The 27,597-nt window shown below is 36.9% G+C and overlaps 1 protein-coding gene across 2 annotated transcripts in view; it reads left to right on the top strand.

Moving 5' to 3' along the window:
* The window catches only part of AFF1 (AF4/FMR2 family member 1), a 146,991-nt gene extending 121,022 nt beyond the window's left edge, over positions 1 to 25,969 (top strand). For both annotated transcript variants that reach the window (XM_043971591.1, XM_043971590.1), the window contains 8 exons: positions 7,607 to 7,689; positions 7,792 to 7,852; positions 14,690 to 14,826; positions 16,610 to 16,681; positions 17,282 to 17,375; positions 17,506 to 17,549; positions 19,565 to 19,794; positions 20,590 to 25,969. In XM_043971591.1, the coding sequence (XP_043827526.1) occupies positions 7,607 to 7,689; positions 7,792 to 7,852; positions 14,690 to 14,826; positions 16,610 to 16,681; positions 17,282 to 17,375; positions 17,506 to 17,549; positions 19,565 to 19,794; positions 20,590 to 20,711 (843 nt within the window). In that variant the 3' untranslated portion in view covers positions 20,712 to 25,969. The remainder of the gene's footprint in view (positions 1 to 7,606; positions 7,690 to 7,791; positions 7,853 to 14,689; positions 14,827 to 16,609; positions 16,682 to 17,281; positions 17,376 to 17,505; positions 17,550 to 19,564; positions 19,795 to 20,589) is intronic.
* The last annotated feature ends 1,628 nt before the right edge of the window (positions 25,970 to 27,597 follow it).

Here is a 27,597-nt window from a genome sequence, read left to right as displayed (position 1 = left end):
TTGTTTCTCACATCATAGAAATGCTCCATTATATTTGTGTACCACAATTTTTGTAGCCATTCCCTAATCAATGATCACTTACTTTGATCATTACTTATTGAAAACGGTTCTTTGTTACCATAAAAAGTGCTACTGTATATGGGTTCTTTATTTTTTTTATCATTAACCTCTTTGTGAATATACCTAGCATTGTACTTCCTAGGAGCAGCTAGGTGGCTCAGTGGATAGAGCATTGACCCTGAAGTTAGGAGGGCCTGAGTTCAAATCTCCTCTCAGACACTTACTAGCTATGTGACCTTGAGAAAGTCACTTAAGCCCAATTGTCTTAAACATCAGGGGCGATCTCCAGCTGTCCTGATACATACTTTGCCACTGGACCCAGATGGTTCTGGAGGAGAGAGTGAGGTTGGTGACCTTGCACAGCCCTTCCTCACTTAAATCCAATTCACTGCAAGTCATGACATTACTTCCCGATGTCATGGTCCTCTTCGGGAACAAAGGACAAACAACAAGAACTGTACTGTCTAGGTCAAAGTGCTTAAATATTTGTTACTTTTTTTACATAATCCCAAATTGCTTTTGATAATGATAATTCCAGTTCATAGCTTTACCCCCATACATCAGTGTGTCCATCTTTCACCCTTCTAAATTGGACTATTCTCTTTTTTTGTTAACCGTGTCAATTTACTGGATATAAAATGAATCCTCTGGGGTGTTCTTGTATTAGTAATTTGGAACAGTCTTTCATATGGTTAATAGTTTTCAATTCTTCTTTTGAAAACTTTGTTCATATCCTTTGACTGTGTATTTATTGGGGAATGACTTTTATTAGATGTCACAAAGATTTTAAACCCCCCCCCCCAAGTCAATGCCTTCAAAGCTCCAGCTCTTTTTTTCATCATTTAAAAAAAATTTGAGCTTCACAAATATCAACTAGAATGATCATTTCTCAACAAGCAGTAGAAGAGTTGTTCATGATTACAGAAATCTTCACGATTATACAAGTTTCTCCGAATTCATCTAATTTGTCATTTCTTACAATACAATAATATTCTATTATATTCCTATACCTCACTTTGTTCAACCATTCCCTACTTGTCTTCCAGTTCTCTGATACTATCCAAAGTACTGCTTTAAAAATATTTGTATTGGGGGTGGCTAGGTGGCACAGTGGGTAAAGCACCAGCCCTGGATTCAGGAGTACCTGAGTTCAAATCTGGCCTCAGACACTTGACACTTACTAGCTATGTGACCCTGGGCAAGTCACTTAACCCCCATTGCCCCACAAAAAAATAAAAAATATTTTTATCTATGGGAACCTTCTCCATTTTTTCCCTCCTAGTTATATAGTACTAAGAGTATCATTAGATTGAAGGAAAGGTACAGTTTAGAGTCACTTTTCTTTTTTTCCAGAATAATTGGACAAATTTACAAGTCCAGCAATGATGCCTTAGTGTGCCTGTCTTTTCATAGCTCTCCAACATCAACTGTGTGTCCTCTACACCAATCCGATGCATGTGAAATGAAACCTCAGTTGTTTTGATTTGCATTTCCCTCATTATTAGTGATTTGGAGCAATTATTTATGCGGTTGGGGCTATCTTACATTTATTTTGAAATGTGCATGTCCATGGCCTTCAGTCATGGATCTAGAAGTAGAAAGTACCTCCAAGGTCATCCAGTTTCACTAAAGATAGTGAAAACCAGGGAAGTTGTGATTTATTGCAGATGGGATGTTAACCTGGGTTCTCTGTTTGTGGACCCTGGGCCACAAATACATTTTATGGAGAACCATTCTTATTCTAACATTTGTTATCCTATACATGTTTTCAGGTCTTCCCATATTACTAGGCTCTGATGTTGGACTCTTAAAGGCTTCTAATTTCCTTGCTACCCTCTTTCCCATCCCACCCTCATTTTTAAAGGGGGTCGGGGAGCAGCTAGGTGGTGCAGTAGATAAAGCACCAGCCCTGGATTCAGGAGGACCTGAGTTCAAATCCAACCTCAGATACTTGACACTTATTAGTTGTGTGACCCTGAGCAAGTCACATAACCCTCATTGCCCTGCCCTGCCCCTCCCCCCAAAAAAGTCAAACTAGAAACATTTGATTTGAATCTGAATGTTCAACTGTAATTCTGAGAATTAAGCAAATTTCCTCTCCTTGCCCCTAACAAAATATCCAGAAAATTGCTGTATCTTTTAAATTGATACCAAGACAAATTAAGTATTCGAGATTTTAAAAATTGTTTGGATGAATATGGCCAGAAATAGCAAACAGTAAGGGAGGCACATGCAATTTTAAGCTTTTTCTTTTCTTTTAAGAGCAAATAAAATTGCATATTGTTTATTATCATTCAGGATGAATAAATTTGTACCAGTTGCATTGTTGTTATTATCTTTTTTTTTTAAATCATAAAAGTATTTTCTTATTTTCTAGGTACAAAGATAGTTTTCAACATTTGTTTTCATAAGATTTTGACTTCCAAGTTTTTTTCCCTCCCTTCCTTCCCTCCACCCAAGACAGAAAGCCATCTGATATAGGGTATAAATATATAATCACATTAAATATATTTCTCCATTCATTACTATTATCTTTGACACTTATTGTTTCTTCACCTACTCATTCATCAGAATGTCATGACTTAGCTTAGCTTTTATTTATTTGTTTGTTTGTTTATTTATTGCTAGGCATTGAGGGTTAAGTGATTTGCCCAAGGTCACACAGCTAATGAGTGTCAAGTGTCTGAGGCTGGATTTGAATTCAGGCCCTCCTGAATCCAAGGCCAGTGCTTTATCCACTATGCCACCTAGTTGCCTCTAGTTTTTATTTATATCTATATCACATGCTCCCGATTCCTTTATTCACTGATTTTTGTTTCCTCATAGTCTGTAAAAGAAAATTCCTTTATTGAGCAGTTTTTGTAAACAATCCATGAAATACTGGGAAATGTATTCTTGAATATTCCCTTTTTATAATCACCTTAAATTAATAATTTCTAATTTTTCAAATAATTTATTCAATTATTTTTTTCCTCTTTTATTTTTCTGTTTGATTTGTCCAGCTCTGAGAAGGGAATATTTTCTTACCTTTATTCTGTTACTTATCAGTAGCCTTAAATGTTAGCCATTGTGACATGGCTATTTACTTAATCTACCTATATAACATGTTGTCCATTTTCCATTGCCAAGATATGGTGCCTCTGATAGTAATGTAGGTTCCCCGAAGTAAATAGACTTCACTTTTAAAACTGCTCCTGTATCTTTTTGCAGAAATAGTAATTCATTCATTCATTCATTTTCATTTTCTCTCCCTCTCCCTCTCCCTCTCCCTCCCTCTCTCTCTCTCTCTCTCTCTCTCTCTCTCTCTCTCTCAAACACACACACACACACACACACACACACACACACACACACACACACACACACACAGCTAGTAAGTGTCAAGTGTCTGAGGCCACATTTGAACTCAGGTCCTCCTGAATCCAGGGCTGGTGCTTTATCCACTGCACCACTTAGCTGCCCCCTTGGAATAGCAATTCTCAATGGAGGCCACAGTATTCCGGGGCCAGCATTTTGTGACTATAGCTCAGAAGACCTGTTACTGTTTTTTGTCTCCTCCCCCCCCCCCTTTTTTTTTTTTTTTTTTTTGCATATCCATGATCATTTCCAAATGGCCAGTTACTTCTTTCCTTCTATTGCAGGATTTTTTAACCTTTTATCCAAGAACTTTTTAAAAATATGTATTTTTTGATAACTGAATATAGTTATCAAAATTATACCAGTAAGTTAATGCATTTTGACATAATTGGTTTTCTTTGTAATCCTACACATTTTATTAAAATCTTTAAAAACACTTTTTTGAGAAAGGTTCCAAAAGCTTCACCAAAGTGGCCAAAGAAACACAAAAAAGGTGAAGAATTCTATATTAGTGGGAGTTCGTTTTTTAACCCAACCAACCCCTCTGCCCTTTGTAATCTGTACCTTCATGTTCTCTGCTTACCTTTCTGCCACCCCAAAGGGAGAGGGAAAATTTGAAAGCCTCTCAGCAACCTTGCCTTGAGAGTCCTATCAGCTACCCATTCTATCCAAGAAAAGTTCTCTGTATTATTCAAAACACTTGGCTTTAAATGAGAATTGAAAGGCAGTGTGGTTTAGTGGATTGAGAATTGACTTTGCTGTCAGGAAGTCCTGGGTTCAGATTTTGTCCCAAACAACATTTCTGCAGAACTAAATTGTAAAGCAGGTACCAATTGACATTGGTAAAGAGGGTTTCCTCACTCCAAATTCCCAAATTCCCTGTACTAATGAAATCATAGGTATTTCCTCTCCCTGCTTTTACACTGAAGAAACTAAGATTTTCCCCCTCTAAAATAAAACATTAATTCATTGTTTCAAAAAGATCTCCATGTTCTTGGTCTAACTTTAGCCACATGAAAACAAGAATTTCATTTCATCTTCTTTCATGACTTTCCACTGTTTGATCAACTTGCATATTAAATATACTGCTGAACTTTGGGTTCTTTTGGAAGGCGTAATTAAACTTTTTCCCTTTTATGGGAAATCCAATTATTTCTTTGATGTTTAGGCTTAGCATTGTTTTAGAGGTGCCAACCATTAGCCTCTAGTCTTCCCAATAGCATTCCAAGTTTTCATTTCATTTCTTGATTGGTTTTCCATTGACCTTGTAACAAATTTTCCTTGATTGACTAATGTGTTATTTTATGAGTTAAAATTGAACTTTTTTTTTCTGCTGTTTTATGGGATTACACAATCTATACTTTTGCCATTTGCATTTTTTTGTAGAATTTCTTGTTTTCCTTTTCACAAATCATTTTTTCTCAAAGTCTTATAGTCTTTTATTTTTATTTTGCAAGAACTTTCTTAATGAGTTCTCTTCCATTTTTCTTTTAGCTTTTGGATTTTTGTATTCTAATTTTTTAAAAGTAATTTACTCTTGTGAAAAATTGTGTTTTCCTGTTAAGCCTATAGTCTCTGATAATACTGTTTTCATTGATTACTTTTTTTGCAGGTCAGTGAGGGTTAAGTGACTTGCCCAGGGTCACACACAGCTAGTAAATGTCAAGTTTCTGAGGCCGAATTTGAACTCAGGTCCTCCTGAATCCAGGCCAGTAATTTATCTATTGTGCCACCCAGCTGCTCCTCATTGATGACTTTTTGAGCCATTCTGGAGAGTTTTGGTGTTACCTCCATTGTCACATCAGAGAAGCTTTCAGGATTTTTTTGTATTCCTCAGGGAATTTTAATTCAGGTTTTTTTGTTTTGTTTTTGTTTTTGTTTTGTTTTGTTTTCACCTTAAGTTATTTGACCATGAAGATGGTTCTTTCTTAGAGTTTTTTATTTGTTTTGCCTTCTTGTTCAACTTTTATTTGCGTTTATCAATCACACCACTGATCATGTCCCTGCTGATCCTGTGTTTGTACTACTAAGCCTTTCCCACCTGAAGGCCCAGTGTTATTGTACCCTTTACCATTACTTGTTCTCAGGTTTCTGTTCTCTCTGATCACCAGGGCTGGACCTGCCTTTTGCTCTTTAGAGTTTGTGGACTATGGGGATGTGCTATTTCAGCAGGTTCAGAGGCCATAGATACTGGACCTTTTCTCTACCTTCCTAATTCCTAGTCTTCTAGGTTTCATTCACTTTATTTTTTCTCAGGTTGACACAGGAGGCTAGCTGGTCAAGGGATTGGAGGCAGGTCCCTACAATACTGCATAGACATGGAGTTAGGAGGAAGGGAAGTCGGGGGCAGATATGACCTTGGATATCTTTTCCACGTTTCTCTCATTACTTCTGTTGACTTCTTTGGCCATGTATAGTTGTAATCAGCCTTGTAGTTCTGGGCTTCTCACTCAATTTAACTCTCCATTGGGCTCCATATTGTAATGATTGGAATGATGCCACCTACTGGAGACTTACTGTGGGAAAGCTCCACCATGAGGAAAATGCCTCAGAGGGCAAGGCCATGTGGCTTTTCCTTGGCATCAGGAAATGATGTTTGCTCATGGGTGCTGCCTATCAAGGCTACCAGCCAGTCAACTTGAGAAGCCTCCTATTTTCTGGGAGGAGACAGGAAGGAGGAAAGAGCCTGCGCAGAGAGCTCTCGCCCTTTTTGGGTTCTGGACTTGATGGTGGTGGTGGAGGCAGAGAAATTCACAGGAAATTTGAGGAAAGATAGGAATGCCAGGCTGTTGGAATTCTGTTCTCAATCTTTTTCTTTCTATTTTTCAATAAACCCTTAAGAACCTAAACTTGTTTTATCAGTGATTTTAGTCAGTTTCCCCCAAAACTGGGGGAACAGATTAGAATCCACATTTAGAATCTTAAATTACACACAAAATTCCTATGCAAGCATCTCCTTTTTCTTCACTTGTGACACAGGGCTGCTTTGTTTTGTGAAGTCCAGCCTACCCTAGCAGCAGGACCACCTTGGATACTGCCACTAGTTTTGTTCTGAAATAAGATGTAGGACTACCATATGCTGGTGAATCAGCAAGACTGTAGGAAGGAAGAGGCCAGAACATTAGAAGGGTACATGGGACATCAGCGCCTAATATTGTTGACTTCAATGGGTTACCCTGTGGTTTGGACATGGAGGAGACTAGGAGAGCTGAAGTGTCAGGAGTAGGGGTGCCAGGAGTACTATTTTTTTCTTTATACTTTCATTGCTCATGTTTGCCTCCTATTTGAGATACAAGGCAGGGCTGATCTTAAGTTATCTTTACCTCATTCTTGGATGGCTTCCTAAGATTCCTCCCTTTTTCCCCCTGCCCCCACCCCCCTTGTTACAGCAAGGAACTCTTCTTGTCCATGAGATGATTTTAATGGCTTCCCCCCCCCCCCCCAACCTTCCTTTAAAAAAACAAATCCATTGAGTTTTGCCTTGTGGTTTAGTGATTTGCAAATTATTTCTTATTCACTTTGGTTTAGAGATAGGTTCAAGGTGTTTTCTACACTTCACTCTTACCTTAAACTTGGAATCCTTTGAATATTTGATTAAAAGGAAAAGGGAGGAGGAACGATTGTGCAAGTGATCTTATTTGTAACTGACTAGAAGATTAGTGGTAGCTATTTTTCACTTCTTAAAATTGATTTGACCTACATGAACTGAAGCAGAGTGAAATGTACTGTATACAAAATAACAGTAATAGTGTAAGATGATCTGCTGGGAAGCACATGGTTATTTCCAGCAAGGCAATGATCCAATATAACCCTGAAGGACTTATGCAAATTGCAATCCATCTACAGAGAGAGAACTGATGGTATCTGAAAACAGATTGAAACTTTTTTTTTTTTTGGACAATTCCTTAATCTGAATTTTTGTTTTTTTAAATCTATTTTCTCTCACAACCTAGTTAATGCAGGGATGTTTTCCATGACTACTCACATATAACTTTATATCAAATTCTTTGAGTTCTTGGGGGTGGGGGGTGGGAAGGGAGGGAGGAAGAGAAGTTAGAACACAAAGTTTTAAAAAATGGATGTCCAAATTTGTTTTTACATATATTTTGGAAAATAAAATTCTAAACAGAAAAAAAAAAAGATTGATTTGAGAACTCTTAAATTGTAATCTGCATTATCATTTTTCTAGGCATCTCCAAGTGAACTTTTTCCTGTGCCTTCTTTGCCAAATGGTAACTCCAAGCTAATGAAGCCTCAGGTCAAGTTTGAAAAGTAAGAATTTGAATTATTTGGAATTTTAAAATTCAGTCTCAAAGTGCCCCTCTGTCTTGTCCACTTCTGTGGACTTATTTGGGGTTTTTTCCTCCTTTTCAGACAAGTTTCTGAATTTCACATGAAAGAAGCCAAAAGATTGAAGCACAAGGCAGAATCAATGGTGAGTGGTCTTCTCTTGGCTCTTCTGGTCATTTATTTTTCAGTTCTAGAGTGTTCAGTGCCTCCAGTTATTTATTTTTTTTTAGCCCAAGTTCTAGGGAAGATTCAAATGGGATAAATTTCTTTAGATTCCATTTACTCTAGATTATGTGGGCATTTGCAGAAAGGACAAATTTTTATAACTAAATGATTAACAGAGTTTGGTTTTTTTATATATATGTGTGTGTGTGTGTGTGTGTGTGTGTGTGTGTGTTTAAAATTTTAATTGAGGCAATTGGGGTTAAGTGACTTGCCCAGGGTCACACAGCTAGTGTCAAGTGTCTGAGGCCAGATTTGAACTCCGGTCCTCTTGAATCCAGGGCTGGTGCTCTATCCACTGCACCACCTAGCTGCCCCTGTTTTGTTTTTTAAAGTGGAAATATTTTTCTTTCATTATTCCATATCTATAACTCCCAACATTTCATTATTCAAATTTCTAGAAGGCCTACTTGAGAACAAATCCAAATTACTGTGCAAACAGAGGTTCTGGACTGAGCCCAAGGCAACTCCAATCTGAAGAACCCAGTGTAAATCTTGAGTATAGGTCCAATTCAATTAAAGAAGTATCTGTTGTTTAATATTCATATGACACTGTTAAGGAAATTTTTCCTTCTGACCCACAGTGGATCTAGGGCCCCATGTCATGCCCACCCTAAAAGCTAGAGCTAATTTCCTGGAGCAGTTTTCTTTTCGGAGTGATTCTTGTCATGCTGGAGTTTCTAAGAGTCAAAAGAACAAACATTTATTAAGCATCTATATTGTGTGTGAGACTCCGTGATAAGTACTGAGGATACCTCCCCCCCAAAATCCTCCCCCCTCCAAAAGAAAAGGTCTAAGCTTTCAAATCTTTCCAAATCTAATGGGTAAGATTACACACAAACAACTATGTAAAAATCAAGAAAAATTGGAAATATTCAACACGGGGAAGGCACTAGCATTAAGGAATATCAGGAAAAGACTTCTTGCAAAATTTAAGGTGAGACTCAACAGAAGCCAGGAGGCCAAGATGAGGAGGAAGAAAATTTCAGCCATGGGGGTAGCCAGTGAATTACCATGGAGACAAGATTGTGCAGCTTGTTCAAGGAATAGCAAGGTGGCCAGTGTCACCGCATTGTACAATACATGGAGGGCAGTAAGGTGGAATTAAGGAGATTAGAATGCTAATTGTGAGCCAGATTTTCTTTTTTTTTTTTTTCTTTCATTGTCATTTTTTTTTTTTAGTCATGTCTGACTCTTTGTTACGCCATTTGGGGTTTTCTTGGTAGAGATACTGGAGTGGTTTGCCATTTCCTTCTCCATTCTTACAGATGAGAAAACAAGGGAAACGGGGTTAAGTGACTTGCCCAGGATCACCCAGCTAGTACGTGTCCGAGGTTGGATTTGAACTCGGGAAGATGTCTTCCTGACTTACAGTGCCAGGCACTGTATCCATTCTGTCACCTAGGACTTTAAAACCCAAACAGAGGGTTTTATATTTGATTCTTGAGGCAATGGGGAACTACTGTAATTTCTTGAAAAGGATGACATGGTCATACCTGTGCTTTAAGAAGATAAATTCGAAAGCTAAGTAGAGGGTGGACAGCCAGGATTGGAGGAGACCAACCAGCAGACTATTGCAATAGTTAAGGCATGAGGTGATGAAGGCCAGAGGTTACAAAGGTAGAAACATCAAGACTTGACCACTAGTTAGATGTGGGAGGAGGTTCAGAGAGAAGGGAAAGTCAAGGATGGTTCTGAGCCTGGTACATTTGACAATTATGGGGAAGTTATTAAGTCGAGATGGTTTTGGGGGAAAGATAATAAGTTCAGTTTTGGACATGTTGAGTTTAAGTTTAACTGGACATCAAGTTTGAGATGTCCATTAATCAATTGTAGATTTCAGCCAGGAGGTTAGGAGAGTGATTAAGGATGGATAGATAGATCGGAGAATCATCTGCTTACTGATAATAATTGAATCCATGGGAACTAGGATCAGATTACCAATTAAAATAGATAGTGTAAGAAGAACAGAGGGCCCAGGACAGTCTTAGGGACACCCACACTTGGCAGGCGAGAGGTACTATGTCGGCATGGTCATAAAGGTTAGTGCAGTATCATAAAGACTAAGAGAGAAGACCATATCAAGGAGAAAAGGGTGATCATCAATGTCAAGGAGATATGAAATGGGGGGGGCAGATTAGATTGGCATTTAAGAGATAACATTGGTGGTTTTAGTGAGAGCAGTTTCAGTTTAATGATGAGATCAGAAGGCAGACTATAGAGTTGAGAGAGAATAGCTAGAGAAGCAATGATTTTAGATGAACTTCTCAAGGTGTTTAGTCCTGTCAGAAGAAGGTTTGATGAGTATGCAATGAGGAGGATTGCTGTAGAGAAGGGGATAGAAGGAGATCACTTATTCATGTGTAGAGATATTTGCCTTGGCAACAACAAGGGGGTACTTTATCATGTGAGGCAAGGGAGAAGTAAGAGAGATAGTGGCAGAAGGCATCTGAGTCTTATGGGATGAGGACAAGAGGAGAAAAGAGAGTTCTTAGTGAATGAATACCTAAGTTTTTCCAATGAGATATGAAACAAAGCTCTCAGATGAGAGAGTGAAGGAAGGAGGAGGCAGGGGACATTTGAAGAGGCTGAAAAGTTTTGAAAAAGCTATTATGCTGAGTGGGATAGTGAATTGATAACAATGATGTCAAGGGCTTGCCTTGCTGCAGTGAGGGTGCGGTTGAGATCATGCAACATAGAGAGTACTTATGTTGACAGTGAGGCTCAAGACAAATCCTGAAGAAGAGGATGCATCTGTAAGCAAAGCTTCAAAGAAAAACAAAGCTTAAGCAAAAATTCAATTACGGTTCTTGGGAGAGGTAAAATGAGTTATAAAACGAGATAAAAATGTTTTTATATGAGGGCACTAGAGGAAAACATTTTGAAATGACAGAGCTATGGAATAAAGAATTAGAAAAATAATTAACAGCTTGGCAGAAGCTATACAAATCTTTACCCAGGCAAGACCTTGAAAATTAGAATGGACCAACTAGAAGCCAATGACTGTGTGGCCCAACAAGAAATATTAAAGCAAAAGCAAAAACTGGGGGGGAAAAAGCAGAAAAATGTATGATTTCTCAGTAAAACCACTAACTTGGAAAATAGAAGAAAAAGAATTTAAGAATCAATTGAGTATCTTAATACCATGACTTAAAAAAGAGCATAAATATCTTATTTCAGGAAATCTCAAAAGAAAACTCCCTAGATCTCTTAGAACCAGAAGGCAAAGGAGAATTAAAAAGACACTGTTCTCTCCCCCACCCCCTCAAAAAAGACACTTTTCAGGTCAAAGAAGAAATATTGCAAGGAGACAGAGAAAACAAATTCAAGTATAGGGGAGCCACCATCAAGATCATGCATGATTTAACAACCTCACCTCCAAAGGACTGGATCTTATAATATGGTTTTCCAGATAGCAGAGCAAATAGATCCAGGATATTTTATCCAGCAAAACTGAGCATAATGCTATAGGGGAGAAATGGATCTTTAATAAAATAGAGGATTTCCTAGCATTCCTGGTGAAAAGACGAGAGTTATGTAGGAACTTTAAAGTTCAAACACACAGGAATTAAGAGAAACATTAAAAGGTAAATATGAATGAACACTGAACTTGTACTAAGCAGTAATAAACTTGCTCACATTCTAGTATGGAGAGATAATATTTTTACCCTCTGAGCCTTATCATTATCAAGGGTCATAGAGGAGGAGGTCTTAATTAAACAAGGCCTAGGAGTTATCTTGACTATTTTAAGAGAAGAATAGACAGCAAGTAAAATAATAATAATTATTTTTAAAATTATTTTTAATAATAATAATAACAATAATAATAATACATGGGTATGTGTGTAGGGGGGAGAGGTTAGGAAGAATTGTTTCACATAAACAGGGTGCCCCAGTAGACATCTGTGTAAACAAGGATGAAGGTAGTGACTGACATTTGAACCTAACTCTCATCTAAACCAGTCAAAGATAGAAGAGTGCACACAAAATATCAGTTGCTACAGGAATAAATTTTATTCAACATGAAAACAGGGAAAGTGGAGAAGGGAGATGGGGGAAGTATAGGGAGGGAAGAATAAAGGAAAGATTACCCTCTAAACAAAGCATAATCTAAAGTTGTATAAAAATGTTTATAGTTTCTTTTTGAGCCAGCAAACAATGGGAATCTGGGAGTGGTTACCATCAGCTGGGAAACTCTTAACAAGTTATAGTATATAAATATGATAGACTACTATCATGCTGTAAAAGTGATGAAGGGGATGCTTTTAGGAAAACCTGGGCAAACTTGTATGAAGTGATGAGAGTGAAAGGAACAAAAGAGAACACTCTGTAATAATGACTACAATATCGTAGACAAAGTACTTTGAAAGAATTAGGAACTCTCATTATCACAATGACCAAACATGATTCCAAAGGACAAGTGATGAAACAAGCCATCCATCTCCTTCTGATAGAGAGGTGAAATATTCCAAGTAGAGAATTTTATTTACACACACACGTACATGTACACGCACACATGCACACGTATATATGTGTATGCACACATGTATGCATATATGTATGTATACACACATACATCCACACATATATACACAGAGAGACATAATACGTGTGTGTGTGTGTGTGTGTGTGTGTGTGTGTGTGTGTGTGTGTGGACATAGCTAATGCAGAAATGTATTTTGATTTTCCATGTTTCCCTGTTTAGTTGTGTAAATGTATCTGTGTGATTCTGTGTTTAGCCCTCCTTCATCTAGTTCTGATAGTGAGGCTCATCTGATGCTTTTGCTGTCTTCCATATTTGCATATTACTCTTCTTCTCATATACCCTAATTATGAAATTCCACCTTCTTTTCCTACCTTCTCAACTAAATGTCTCAACTAATTTTTAAAATTAATGTTTTTTAAATGAATTTGCTCCTTAATTATCTTTTAAAACCCTTAGAGCAGAAAGTTTACCCCTAGGTCCCCTGTTTTTCTTATTTCATTTCCTCAGTAGCCTTTGAAGACATTAGGGTTTTGGAGGAACACATTTTTGTTCTCCCACATTAGAACAGTAGCACTGTATCATCTTGTAACTCCTTCCAGTGGTTCAGATAAATTTAAATTTCTTATTTTCTCTTGACTTTTGTTTTTTGAATTTCATAGATCTTATTAAATTTTAATCTTTTCACTAGAAATGCTTCAAATTCCTCTTCTATTAACAAAGTATGTTGTTTTTTTCTCTGTAGAATTATACTCCACTTTGCAGAATTGTAAACCCATCTCTTTTGTTTTTGAAACACTTTCCAAACTTTCTGCTTACTTAAAGTAGAAAGTGCCAGGTCTTGAATGTTCCTTATCTTTAGTTCCTTGGTACTGGAAATGCTTTTTTCTGGATTCTTGTAGTATTTTTTCTTTAATGGGGAAATTCTAGTTCTTACACATTCTTGGGGGTTTTCCTCTTGACCTTTTTATCAGGAAGTGGTTAGTAATTTCTGTCTTTACTTTGTCTCTGATTTTAATAAAGTTGGGCAGTTTTCATTTGTGATTCTTTGAAATACAGTATCCAGTGTTGTGGGTTTTTTTTAATCATGATTTTTGGAGAGCCTGATGGTTAAGATTTTTAATCAGTGAAACACTTAACTATGCACATGATGTGACTAGATCATCTTGAAAGTGTTCCTCTTAGTAGGAAATCTTTGTTTTTAACTCCTGCTATAGTCAGAATTGAAGATAAACACTACTATTTAAAGGTTATTTTCAAGTTATTGTGGCTGAAGTTAAATGAAATTTGTTTCCATACAGTTCCCAAGTACCACAATAATATCTAAAAGGATATGATATTGGAGATTTCTCCAGTAGGATTTTAGCTTTTTTTTTTTTAAAAAAACCTTATGGTTTTGAAACATTTAAATATGAAAAACACACCAGGTATATGAGGAATTTCTCCTTGAATTGTTTTCTAGGCTTTTGCTATTAGATTAAAAATTAGATTTTCTTCCATTTTTTTCAGTCTCTTGATTTTTTTTCTTGTTTTGTTTAATTTAATTTTGTTTTGGTTTTTTTGGGTGAGGCGATTGGCGTTAAGTGACTTGCCTAGGGTCACACAGCTAGTAAGTGTTAAGTGTCTGAGGCTGGATTTGAACTCAGGTCCTCCTGAATCCAGGGCTGGTGCTCTATCCACTGCGCCACCCAGCTGCCCCTGTTTTGTTTTAATCATCCAAAATCCATCTTACCACCTGCCCACTCTCATCTTTCCTTCAATTGAGAACACAAAGAAAACAAAGCCGATTACAACCATGAATAGTCCATCAAAACAACTTTTCATATAGTTCTTGTCTCTCCCTTCTCTCCCCGCCCCCCCTCCCCCCCGAAAAATAGATTTTCTTATTCTGCACTCTCTATCAGGAGGTACATAACATGATTTATCATTAGTGCTTTGGAATTGTAGTTAGACATTATAGCTACTTGCACTGATTTTACTATGACCAGGAAACTCAAGTGTTGGTTAATGATTGCCCCGGAACTTCTTTCAGGAGGTGACCTTTTTTCTATATACACTTTGTGCCCTAGTTTTGATGCATTGAAGTCTGGACATGCTTTTCCCATTTTGCCCCTACTTTTTTCATCATTTCCTTTGATATTCTAGATTTTTTTTGTTTTTGCAAATAATTTTTTTTTAATTATTTTATCAAATTCTGTAAAGTGTCCCCTTGGTAATTTGATATAGCAATAAGTCATTCTCTTTTCAGCCTAACAGTGATTATCTTTTACCCTGCAGTCCGACAAGGTTGGAAAAGCATTTAAGTACTTGGATTCTGTCCTATCCTTTATTGAATGTGGAATCGCTTTAGAGTATGAGACTCCATCATCCAAGTCAGTTTACTCCATGTTTTCGGACACTGTTGATTTCATTAAGTAAGTATAGCAACTTGGACAAGTCCTTCTCCTCTCCCTTATGTTTACTTTAACACAGTTGAACTTTCTGTCAGAAAGTGACTTTCCCTGTTATCTTAGTTCAAGTATCTCTTAATTAGTTATTTCTCTTATCCTAAACTTAAATGCTCAAAGAAAGGAAATAACATCACTGCAAAAGGTAATGGAAGGGGTAGCTAAGTGGCACAGTGGATAGAGCATAGGCCCTGGAGGACCTGAGTTCAAATCCAGTCTCAGTCCTCAGTGCCACACACCCCCCCTTTTTTTTTGTTTTTTTTTTTGCAGTTCAATGAGGGCTAAGTGACTTGCCCAGGGTCACACAGCTAGTAAGTGTCAAGTGTCTGAGGTCAAATTTGAACTCAAGTCCTCCTGAATCCAGGGCCAGTGTTTTATCCACTGCACCACCTAACTGGTCACTCAAATCCAGTCTCAGATGCTTGACACATACTAATTGTGTGACCCTGGGCAAGTCACTTAACCCAGCTTGCACTGTTCTCTTCTCTCCTTCCCCCACCCCTCCCCCCAAGCACATAAAAGGTAATGGAAAGTTTAGACAACTGTTCTGTAAAATATGACCTCTTACCATGAGTTCAGTACCTCCAGTTCGATTTTCTTCTCTGGTCCTCAGTACTTAGGACTGCTCTTTATTCTCTGTTGTTTGCATTTCTGAAGGGAAATTCTTCAACATAGTAGCTCTTCAGCATTGGATTGAATTACCTCAAGCAGCCATAGAATGAATTTCTTCCTCATAAAGTTTTTTGAATGGCTTAAACTAGTAAATTTTCAATCATTCAGTGAATACCTATTCAGCAACTAAGAGTATGAAGACCTTTTATTTATATTTATATTTATTTATATATATATATATATATAAGTAAATGTCATGGACTGCCATATTATGGTGATTGTACAGTTGTTATGATTTAAAATATACTCTACATGCTGACAAAAAACTGTCATGAATTTCATAACACTTTAAAGTGAGTTATTTATTAAAGTAGCATCTATATACTTTTTTTTTTTTTTTGGTGAGGCAGTTGCGGTTAAGTGACTTGCCCAGGGTCACACAGCTAATAAGTGTTAAGCTGAGGCCGCATTTGAACTTGGGTCCTCCTGAATCCAGGGCCAGTGCTCTATCCACTGTACCACCTAGCTGCCTCCATCTCGATACCTTTAAAACATCATTGATAGATATATGCTTTGTGAGAAGAAATTGGGCTATATTTATAGGTAAATATCAAAGTGACAGCACTTTGGGTATACTTGGTTTATTTGACCTCTCTCCTCCAGGGGCCTATAGACATCAAGGTGGTGTAATGGCTAGAGCATTGTACATGGAGTCTGGAAGGCTTGACTTCAAATCCCTAGCCTCATAAACTTGCTAATCAATACTTATTAATTGTGCGACCCTCCACGAGACATATCCTGTTTGATTTTGTTTTCCTCATAACAGTACCCACCTTGCAGTATTGTTGTAATGATCAAATGAAGTAATATTTGTTGCTTAACACTATGTCTGGCACATAATAGGCACTATATAAATGTTTATTCCGAGTGCCCCTCTCCCTCCCTCCCCCCTTCTCCTCAACGCCACAAATTGGGAGATATGCCAAAAGCTGCATCAGTACTTGATTCCATTGATCTTCATTTCTGTTGCCTTTCCCTCAGCCTGCCTTCAATGTTGCCTTCAGGAAAATCCAATATGATGAGATTTGTCTTTGGTTTTCCTAACTCACTGGGTATATTTTTTTCTGCTTCTTTACAGATTCATACTATCATTAAAATCCTTTTCAGATTCCCCATCATCTGCACAGGAGAGAATTTTCATTGTTCTGTGGTGTGTACTTTTTCATTCCATATATTGCTTAGGATTCATTTTTGCGTCATTTGAAGGCCTGCTAATACTTCGATTTTAATATATTAAGTGGTAAAGAAAATTTTTCAAAATTTTAAGGACTTTAAAATTTTTTCCTTAAAATATAGTGTATTATAAAGAAAAAAGCATTAGACTAATGAATGAGCCCTAAAGAGTTAAATTAAATGCTCAAACATTAAAATGCTTTACCACATGGTCAGAGTTCATGAACTGCCCAATAGCCAAATGCTTTATACTTTGCTTTAATAGTAAGTAATGGGTTTAATAAGTATTTCTTTCATATTTATATAAATCTCATTAGATACACATTGAAATACTTGATATTTCTTTCCAAAAATTTTTTGTTTTGTGATATCCCACAGTAGTAGTAGACACAGTATTTTCTTCCCTAAGGATATCTTTTCTATTTAGTTATTTTCTTCCCTAAAGAGTTATATATAATATTTTTATTGTCCTGTAAGTGACCATTTATCTTGAGCTTGTATTTTGTGGGCCTTGTTAAGCTTGATCTATTTTTAAATTGCATTAGTCAGCTCATCTCTGTTCTCTTTTAATATGTAGCATGCGTTGTCAGTCCATTCTTTACATGGCAATGTTTCGTTGTAAGAAAGACACTGCAATAAAGTATTCTCGGACCCTTAATGAACATTTTAAGGTATATTGCAACTTCTTATATTTATCCTCCTCTTTCTGATCTTTTCCCCAATACTTGGAAATCTAAATTCAATAGGGTTTGATGATAATACTTGGTGACATTAAACTTCGCTTCACCTTCTGTATTGCAGAGTTCATCCAGGATGGTGCAGGCTGCTTCTTCAGGTGTCTCAAGGTAGTTAATTGCAAACCCCATTTGAAACTTCCAAAATTGGTCTATTTGCTGCTTATTCTCACAGTTTATACACCTGCCTTTACTTTTAATTTAAAAATAGATTCTGTGTATACTTGTCTGTCCCTTGAACTTTAGTCCCTTTTCTTTTTATAATAAATTCACATTTTCTTATAAGATGATCAAGAAGAATAGATGACATAGAATTTTAGAGCTGGAAGGTATTATAGAGAGCGATATGATGGATCTAGATTATATAGATCAAATATGTATATATGTGTGTGTGGAGGTTATATAATCCATACTCAGATTAATCTATATATTAATTTAGATATGTTAGATTACAATATAGATTGATAGATATAGGTTATACCTGTACATAATATATATCTACATATCATTAATAGAGATTACATTTCTCATATATAATCTATGTGTACGTGTGCATATATATACGTAGACACACACACACACATATAGTTAATTCCTTTCATTTTAAAATTTTTGGTCAAGAAATTGAACTCAAAGGTTGTGTCTTACCCCATGGTCTCATAGCTGCTCATGAGGGACTGAGCTGTGATGACACCCTGCCTCTGACTCCTAGCCCTGCTTTTACCTTTTTAACAATAATGTTCCCTAATTCCTCTGTACTTTGTCCCAAGAATGAAACTACCGATCAAGAATGGAAGGGAATTGTCCTATATTTTAAGCCCCTAGAAATATTCAACTTAATTTTACGAGATTCAAATGAGTTTCCCTATTATTGTTGTTGTTTTTTTAACTCTGTCATGTTATGAGATCATTTTGTACTCCTGATCACTTGACAACTTTGCTGTTTTAAAATTACCATCCAAAAGGTTTTATTAAATTTCAAGTATTCCTAATTAAAAAAGAAAAGCAGAGCTGCATAAAAAATTTGACCTTGAAATACAAGACTCAAAGGAAACATAGAAAGGTAACAAACAATAAAGAGAAAACATCAGAAATTAAAAACCAAAAAGGTTTTATTTCAGGTTTCCACTAAGAATTTGTAAACAACTTAAATTAGAAAAAATCATGAAATAATTGATCATATCTGAACATTTTTGCCAGTCCCACTTCTGTGGAACATCATCTTCAGACTGCTAGCAAAATAGATGAATTACTTAAAAGCATACAAGAGAAAATATTTCAAAGTATATATTCTTGGGAATCCTGTGAACCAGAGAGATCCAGGTTCCATTATGATAATCTCAGAATAAAAAAAGTGGAAGTGCCATCAGCTTCCACCTAGTCCACCTAATTAATACCTTCTAAAAATCTCTACAACATATCCGCCAGGGAAGACCTCCAATATAAAGGAGTTCACCTCCCAAGGTAGCCTGTACCTTTGTGAAACTGATTCTTTTAAAGTCCAACTATAAGATCTTATATTTATCCCGAAGAGAAAGCCCTACTGAGGGAAAGCCTTTTGTAGGATCAGTCCATTGGTGAACTCAAAATTGCAGATCCACAGCTACTGTGTACCTTGGCCTAGGAGAACTGTCTGTGGTACTGAATTGGTTAAGTGACTTGCTTGTTGTCACCCAAGCAGAAATATGGTGTCAGAAGCAGAACCTGAAACCCCATCTCTCTGACTTTGAGGCTAACATCCTGCCTACCAGCCCATGTTGCCTCCCGGAGACCTTAAACATTTGGAACATTATCCCATGAGGTGGATAGATGTCTGCAGTCATGAAAAGTACCCCGGTATAGAATGCTTCATTATACCCACTTCCCCCCAGATGCTGACTTCTTTATAGCCAAGGAAATTATCTTTTTTGTTATTTTGGAGGAGGGGGGTTTCCCCCTTAGAATAAGGACAGCTTTATTTATTTTTAAAATATATACTAAGATATAACATAGGACTTGCTTTATTTTTGTCCACTCACTGTTTTGGCCCCAGTTTACTCAATACCAGGAAATTCACAAGTGCTTTGCTGAGGCCTTATACACTGCTCACCCAGATGTGTAACAAGATTCTCTTTTTTTTCTGCCAGAAATATAAGCACACCATCACCTCGGTCCCCCATGCCTTCTCCTGCAAGCTCTGGAGTTCTCCAGCCGGGGTCAAGTGCCGGCGGTACAGGGAATTGTGGCATCGGCTCAACTGTCAGCACTCCTGTTGTGATCCAAAATATGACCTCTTCTTACGTCATCATCACTTCCCATATCCTCAATGCCTATGATCTTTGGGAACAGGCTGATACACTAGCAAGGAAGAATACAGGTGAGAGACGGAATGTGTATATGTATATATTTGTTCTTTTTTTGCTTCACAGAAAGGGGAGGGAGGGCATGTTAAAATAGAGAAGTAGGTAGATATTTATCTCTTCAACTACGGATTCAGCCTGCTGAATTTCTTTTGTTTTGATAGTTTTGGTAACCTTTCACTCATTTCTAGTTCATATTATTCTTTTTTATTCCTAGTAAATTATATATATGAATTTGTGTTTGTATACTGTATATATACATATATACATATACATGTATGTATATATGTGTGTATATATATATATGTGTGTGTGTGTATATATATATATATATTTTTTTTTTTTTAAGATGAGTAGAGGGGCAGCTAGGTGGTGCAGTGGATAGAACACCAACCCTGGATTCAGGAGGACCTGAGTTCAAATCCGACCTCAGACACTTAACACTTACTAGCTGTGTGACCCTGGGCAAGTCACTTAACCCCAATTGCCTCACCAAAAAAAAAAAAAAAAAAGAGGAGAAACCATTATTATGGTGAGGACCATGATTTGGAACCTGAAACAAAGGTTTCCTTAGCATAGACTAGGATTGAATCCATGTTGTGGGCTACGTATAACCTGTTCACAGACATTAGGATAGATGGGGTCATGCTGTTTTCTTGCATTCTGTTCAAAATCTGTCCTGTGTTAATGTTCCTGTACATGCTGGAGTAGCTCAGATGGTTTGAGATTCCTTCATTTTCTATCTTTAACATAATATTTCTGGAGCTCCAACTTCCTATTTCATTCTCCTTCTCTTCTTCCCCTCTTTCCAGAATTCTTCACAGAGCTGAGTTCAAGTGTCTGTGCCCTGGCCTTGAACAGCAGTCCAGTGGAGTTGGTACTCTACACCAGACAGGCCTTACAGCAGCTGAGGCAGTTGACAAAAACACTCTAACCAGCGGCCACTGTGACTCATTGCCTTGTTGCACTTTGGAAACCTCAGAAAGAGTGGCACTCAGCTTTGTTGGGAACCCCAACTCAAGAATGGAATGGACTACAGTCTGATGGCAGGGAATCTGGCCCCTATTCCAAATCCTGAACCTTCCCATATCCTTCGGGCAGGGCCGTGTGAGTCTATAAAAGAGAAGAGATGGAGTTGTTGCAGAGTTGGTGGTTTTTCTTTCCCAAAGGACAGATGTGCAATGTGTAGCCTTAAGTTGGTTGTGTGTCAATGGTCTGTAAACATTTCTCTGGCTTTATATCAAGCAAGATAAAAATTACAATTTGAAAATGAGGCTGAGAAGAAACAATTCCAGCTTTGAAAGTGGATACATCTCATCTCAAAATCATCCACAGCCCATTCCTACTAGTAACACAAAGAATTCTTTCCATGATTTTTTTTTTAAAGAATGATTTTTGGTATAGTTTTGGGGATGTTGTATGTCCCTTTCTTTATTTTAAAATTATTTATTTTTTTAATTGTGATGGGGGGGTATTTGTTCTAACTGCCATGCATTGAAGTATAAGTCATGAAGGTTTCTTGGGTATCACACTTGTCTGCCCTGTCAATTAGGGTTTTGATGAAATTAAGTATTTTAGGAGTTCACACACATTGAGTCATGTTCTTTTGTACTACAAGGTAACTTCTTAAACATCACTGTTTGGGTTTCTCTGTTACTTAGGGACAGCCATAAAGAGAGTTATTCTGAGTCAAGAGCTATAGAGAATAGAAACAGAGTTTATGAAGGCACATCAGCGTGACTATATTCTGTATTTCCTGTCTTAGTGAAAAAGCCTTTATTTCTGCCAAGCTTGGTAGCCTTATAGGTTTTTGTTAGTTTTTCAACTAGAGTTAAAATGTGAGAGATTAAACTGTAATATGCCCAGAAACTCAAAACTCTGTCAAAGAAAAAGGAAATATATTTTTGAATTATAGTGGTGGTGTTTTGTTTTGGTTACAGGTAATTTATTTTATTTGTAAAATTAGATCATATTGAGCTATTCTTTCTAGAGGAAATTAATTTCAAGTCACTCGGGGCAAGTCCTTTTCTATTTATTGTCTTTGTAAAAGTATATACAAGCTATAGGTGATGATTCTTAATTTTTAACAAATTTTCCGCCATGTCTTAGCTCCATAGCTCTCGAGTCAACAAGACTTGATTTCATTATATAAAATAACGGCTTTCCTCCTAAATTCCTTGCTTAAATGGTGAGCATTTGTTAATTTTTAAAACCTTGGAATGGAAGAACTTGGGCACAGTCCTAGTGTTGCTGAACAAACATATTTGTTATATCAAAACTGATTTTTTCCATGTCCTAGTGCAAACCAGAGAATTGAAACACCACTTTGATTATAACATATTTAAAAGCCAATTTTTCTTGTTGCTCAGTTTCTAACAGAAACATTTTCCCTCCCTTACTTGCCCTGGACTCATCCCATACATCCAACATGAAGATTTGAAATTTCCTCTGACTTATTTGAAGTTGTATAAATGAGCCCCCAAATTACCAACTGATAGTAAAAGCTTCCTGGATAATTGTTTGTATAGGCTGCAGGTGTTATAAACAAGAAAGGGCAAATTGCTGTATGTGACTATATATCCCTTCAAACTGCCCCTATTCTGTTCTTTCTCATATTTTCTTGGGTTAAAATTCATAGAACAAGAAGTCCAGGGGAAAGACTAGAAAAACACATCAGATTATCCTGGCATCAGTTCTCGGTTCGGAGGCAAAGCCATGATCCTTTTAAAAATGCACTATCAAAACTATAAAAAAGCAATAACTGCTTTGTCAGGTTGTAGGTTTATAACGTCATGTGAATTTCCCACTTTGGGGGCAGAGCAAGGAGCAGCTGCACATCTTGCCAACCATATGGGATTATCACACCACATCCACCCTCTATTCGGGAAGCAGAGGAGGAAATACGGCTTTACAATGTTGAGTTCTCTTCTTCATTATAGATTCTGATCTATGCACGTTGGGTCACGGTGTGTGAGCTCTTTGGGAGCTGAAGTCCAATTTAAACTGCTTCACAGGTGGTGAAAGAGCTGGTTTCTTTTCAGTAGCCTTGCACTTTTTGGAGGGAGGGGGGTGTTTTATGTTGAAAATTCCAATTGGTCTATGGAAGGCTGATCAGTTTGCAAAGTTCTATGTGCACAATTATGAACATTGTATGATTCAGGTTCTTATTGCAACATGTACTGCACCTATGAGAGAATTACTCGTGGATCCCTTTTTATGTAGTGTATAAAATGTAGTGGCTGCTGAGTACTGTTAATATTCACCAAGTCTTTTGCTGTTACAGTTGTATATAGGATTTAAAGGATGTTTTAAAAAATCAGATGCACTTTTTTTCATCGCATGCTTCAAATTCCAAAGGCAAAATTTATACTTAAGCAGACAATTAAAAGACTGGTTTATAAAAGTAAACCTTTCAATCTTGTGAAATTTTCATACACATAAGAAGCAAGCAGTATATGCTTGACAGTGAGATAGACTTTGAATTTTCCAAGAGAAAAAGAAAAAAACAGTATAAAAATCTTTCCTTTGGTACTATAGTTTTGCTGGAATGTCTTTATTTTTTGTTTTTCTTTTTGTAGGAAGAGGGGGGAATATTTTACTTAGAAAAGGAGCCTTCAACTTTTCTGCCCTTCTTCAGATAATTTAAAATGTGAACAAGCTTGATATTTTAACTTAAGAACCCTGTTTAACAATAAAACCCACCTTATAAAGTATATGTACCCAGATGATAGTCTGAGGGGGATGGTGGGGGGGAGAGAGAGAGAGAGAGAACATGAATATGCATGCATGTTTGCCCAGAACTAGAAATAGGCAAGAGGGAACTGAGTAATTAGCATTCAGATACATTTTAGAAATCATTGGTGGTTTTTTTTTTTTCATAACATTCAACCAAGAAAATGTCTGGTTTTAGGAGTAGAAGGACTTTAATTTTACTGATCTTTGGAATCTCCAATGTATAATCAGGTTTTCTCATAGACATGAGAACACTATCTTAACACACTACTCATTCAGGTCCTCCAGGGGAAAAAATGTCAAACTTGCAACTTGAACCTGATTATAATCTAATTGAGAAGTTTACCAAAAATAAATCAAAATACAGTTTAATAGAGATAATATTAATTTGTGATTTTTCTAGGTCAATAGGTGACTGGCAGGGGGGGTTTCTCTTTGAGTTTGACACCACTGCTCTGGGGTATTTAGCAATTCTATATAGATTTCGTGTTCACCAATGTGGGTTTAATATTATGATCAAATGTAACCTTTTTAAAGAATGAATCAGTTCATTTCCCCCCGAAAGAATGAAAGGTTATATCTTTGACAACTAAGGCTATGTGTCAGGAAAAAAGTGGGTCCAATAAAATTGGCCTGGTTTTTATAATGAAAGGTTTTCCTGATAAGGATTTGTTTTGTTTTTGTGTTTGTCTTTTTCTTTCTGGAATTTTCCCCACACAGTGGATATATTTATTGAGCCTTCATTGACCAAACTTAATTTTAAATAGTATATTATTTATTTAGAGTTTACTTGCTTAAGACCTCTCTCTCCACAAGTCCCATACTAGGTGAATATGATGAGTTGAATTCTTTGGTTAAGGAGAATAAGTATAAAGCTTAGTGTTGTGTTTTCACGTTTTCTCCTTTCTTCTCGAACATACCCTTTCTCCTTGTGATTGTTCCTTGTTCCAGACACTACATGGCCCCATTGGCAAAGCTTGCCCTATCATCTGTCATAATTCCAACAGCCACTTCAGATTAGCAATATTAGAGCCTTGCAAGAATGGGTGTTTTGGGTTTTTAATCATTAATTTTCTCACTGGGGAATAAAATCATCTGAAAAAGAATTATGCAATAATTTAGATTGCTATAGAAAGTTCTTTCTCAATGGAAGTACTTCTTCCAGATAATTCCCCCCCCCCCTTCTCTTTAATGTACTACCTCCTTTTATTCCCATAATTGTAATTAAGTGGAAGTAGAGGGCTTCTGCTTGTCCCCAGTTGTGTTTGCTTTGGAGGGGTGGAGTGGGTGGAATGAAATTGGGAGATTCAGTGGTTCATCTCTGAAAGCTTCAAGTGGTATTTTTTTGGTCACCAAGCCACAAATACATAACCCAGTGTGGGAGTACTTTCTCTTTAGTATATCTATCAATTAATTTTGTACACTGGCAATATCTTTAGTTCCTCTTTATAACTAAAAGACAGGCGCTGCCTATCACTTTTCTAAAAATGTATTCTTGCAATATTGATGGTTTCTATATTCTCTTTGGTCTCCACAGGGAATTCTGTCCCATCATGAGCTATTGAGAAATGTCTATATGAGGGGACAGAGAGAAGGAAAAAGTATGGTTTGGCTCCCTTCTTTGTGAGTAGGGGAAGTAGGGATGCAAACAACTAATAATTAAGTCACATTTGTTAGATCTAGGCCTTTTATTATAAGGTCAGATATGGTGGCTGACCTAAAGGAATGAAATTTATTTTGCTTAAAAGTTAGCTTTTAAGTGATTAACACAGGCAGTATTAACTTTGCCAATTGTCCCCGCCATTAAGATGTATTGATTATTTTTTTTTTACTGCACATCCCCCTCAAGTACCTACTATCCATATTTTTTAGAATTTTGAATGTGATCATGTTTTGGGTATTTTGAAGCAAGTTTTCCTTATTTATTGTCATTACATCCGTATATGGGGTTTTTTGCACCTTTTTTGGGTAACCTTAGCAATAAATCAAATCTTGGTATTATCATCTGATGAGGTTTATTTGTAAATGAATAAACTTCCATTTAATGACTGGGGAATCACTGGTCTCTCTTGAAATAATATAAATTTTCATTTAATCTTTGTTGTCAAAGTGTCAGCAACCTATTCAGCAATAGTGAATTTTGTATGTAGAGTTCGTATTTATGTAGTGATTTCAAGGGGAAGATGTGCAAAAAAAAAAAATGAACAGAAATCAATGTACTTTATTTTCTTTAGTGATGAGACTGCCTTACAGAAGTTCTTTTCATACGATTTAGCTGCCATATGTTGTCCTGCAAAGGGACATATCAGAACTGTGAGGAAATTTAGTTTCTCTTTTATGGAAGAAAAAGTCTGTGGAAGATTATTCCAAAGATGGCATGCCATAGACCTTCTGCTCATAATTGCAGTTTTCAACTTTTTAAAAAATTTACTTTTATTTTTTGATTCTTTTCTTTTTACAAGAGGATTGTTATAAAATAAAATATTTAGAAAAAAAGGATGGATTTTGGTCTATGTAGTGTTATTTCTTTTTAATTTTTTGTCAGAAAACCCTTTCGTATAAAATATTATCTCTGCATCAGAGTCCTACTACAGTGATTCTTCATGGATAAGAGACTCAACGGATTCCTCGAGCTTGTACTAAGTCAAGTTAGGCTACTTTTACCAAGCTAAATTGACTTCAGGTATGATCCCGGGAGTTGACTTATTTGTCAGCTTATTAGTTGTGTTATTTGAGGACTAGTGTGAAGTGTTAGATCATTCAAACATTTGTTTGAATAGTGGAGATTTGGGGGGGGGGGCAAACAATAAGGGAAAGGGAAGTCAGAACAAAGGGAGTGTTCCATGTGTCAGCAATTTAAAATGAAATATTTGTCTTTGAAGTGTAACATAACTGAGAAGTTGGAGACTGTATGGCACTTAATTTCAAGTGTGGACTGCCAGTAATTGACTAACAGCAGCTAGGTGGCGCAGTGGATGGAGCACTGGCCCTGGAGTCAGGAGTACCTGAGTTCAGATCTGGCCTCAGACACTTAACACTTACTAGCTGTGTGACCCTGGGCAAGTCACTTAACCCCAATTGCCTCACACACACACACACACACACACACAAAAACATATGGAAGAATACTCCAAACCACTAATAAGAGAAATGCAAATCAAAACCACTTATAGCCTATAGGGAAAGATAAGAAAACATCACAGTAGTCTAGGTCAGAGGAGTTGCAGAAATGGTGGCGCTATAAATTAGTACAAAACAATTGGAATCTTGTTTGTGTTTTGTTGTTGTTGTTGTTTTTGTGGGGCAATTGGGGTTAAGTGACTTGCCCAGCGTCACACAGCTAGTAAGTGTCAAGTGTCTGAGGCTGGATTTGAACTCAGGTCCTCCTGAATCCAGGGCCGGTGCGCCACCTAGCTGCCCCCAAAACAAATGGAATCTTACATACCATTAGACCCAGAAGTTACACTACTACACATTTACAGGAGGTCATTGACAAAAATAAGGCCTTCCTATATTCCAAAATATTGATAGCAGCCATATTTGTGGTAGCAAAGAACTTACCATTGAATATAGAATGACTACATTTTCTTACATCAGTGTAATCAAATATTACTGTGCATGGAAGGTAGTAATCATCAGAACAAAAAGCATAAAAAGGTTTACATGAACTGATGCAAAGTGAAGTAAGTAGAGCCAGAAAAAAATATGCACAAGGAGTACTACAGTGGAACCGTGAAGAAAAGCCATTACAAAGTAATAGAAAGTTAATATTGTGAGGTCCTGTGAGCAACATGATAGAATATGAAATCCTCATAATCTCATAAGTCACTCCAAAACAGAAATTGTGCCACAGATAAAGCAACTTTAGCGTCTCTATGGTCTAGGATACTAGGAACCCAAAAGAAGATAAACTCCATAAACTAATGCCTCCACTAAATTCACTTGGCACCTCCTCACCCGCAGTCTATCACACTCCCAGAAGCAAGGTTTCAATAGCGGACTCAACCCACAGGCTTGCAACAAAACCAGCCTCAAATTCCAGTTCCCCTCTCCCTTTTTTCTAAATGTGGAGATCTGTGTCCCGAACT

The sequence above is a fragment of the Dromiciops gliroides genome, chromosome 6, assembly GCF_019393635.1.
Source record: "Dromiciops gliroides isolate mDroGli1 chromosome 6, mDroGli1.pri, whole genome shotgun sequence".
Taxonomy (NCBI): domain Eukaryota; kingdom Metazoa; phylum Chordata; class Mammalia; order Microbiotheria; family Microbiotheriidae; genus Dromiciops; species Dromiciops gliroides.
The sequence above is the reverse complement of the archived record's forward strand: the minus strand, read 5'-3'. Positions and strand labels throughout refer to the sequence as shown.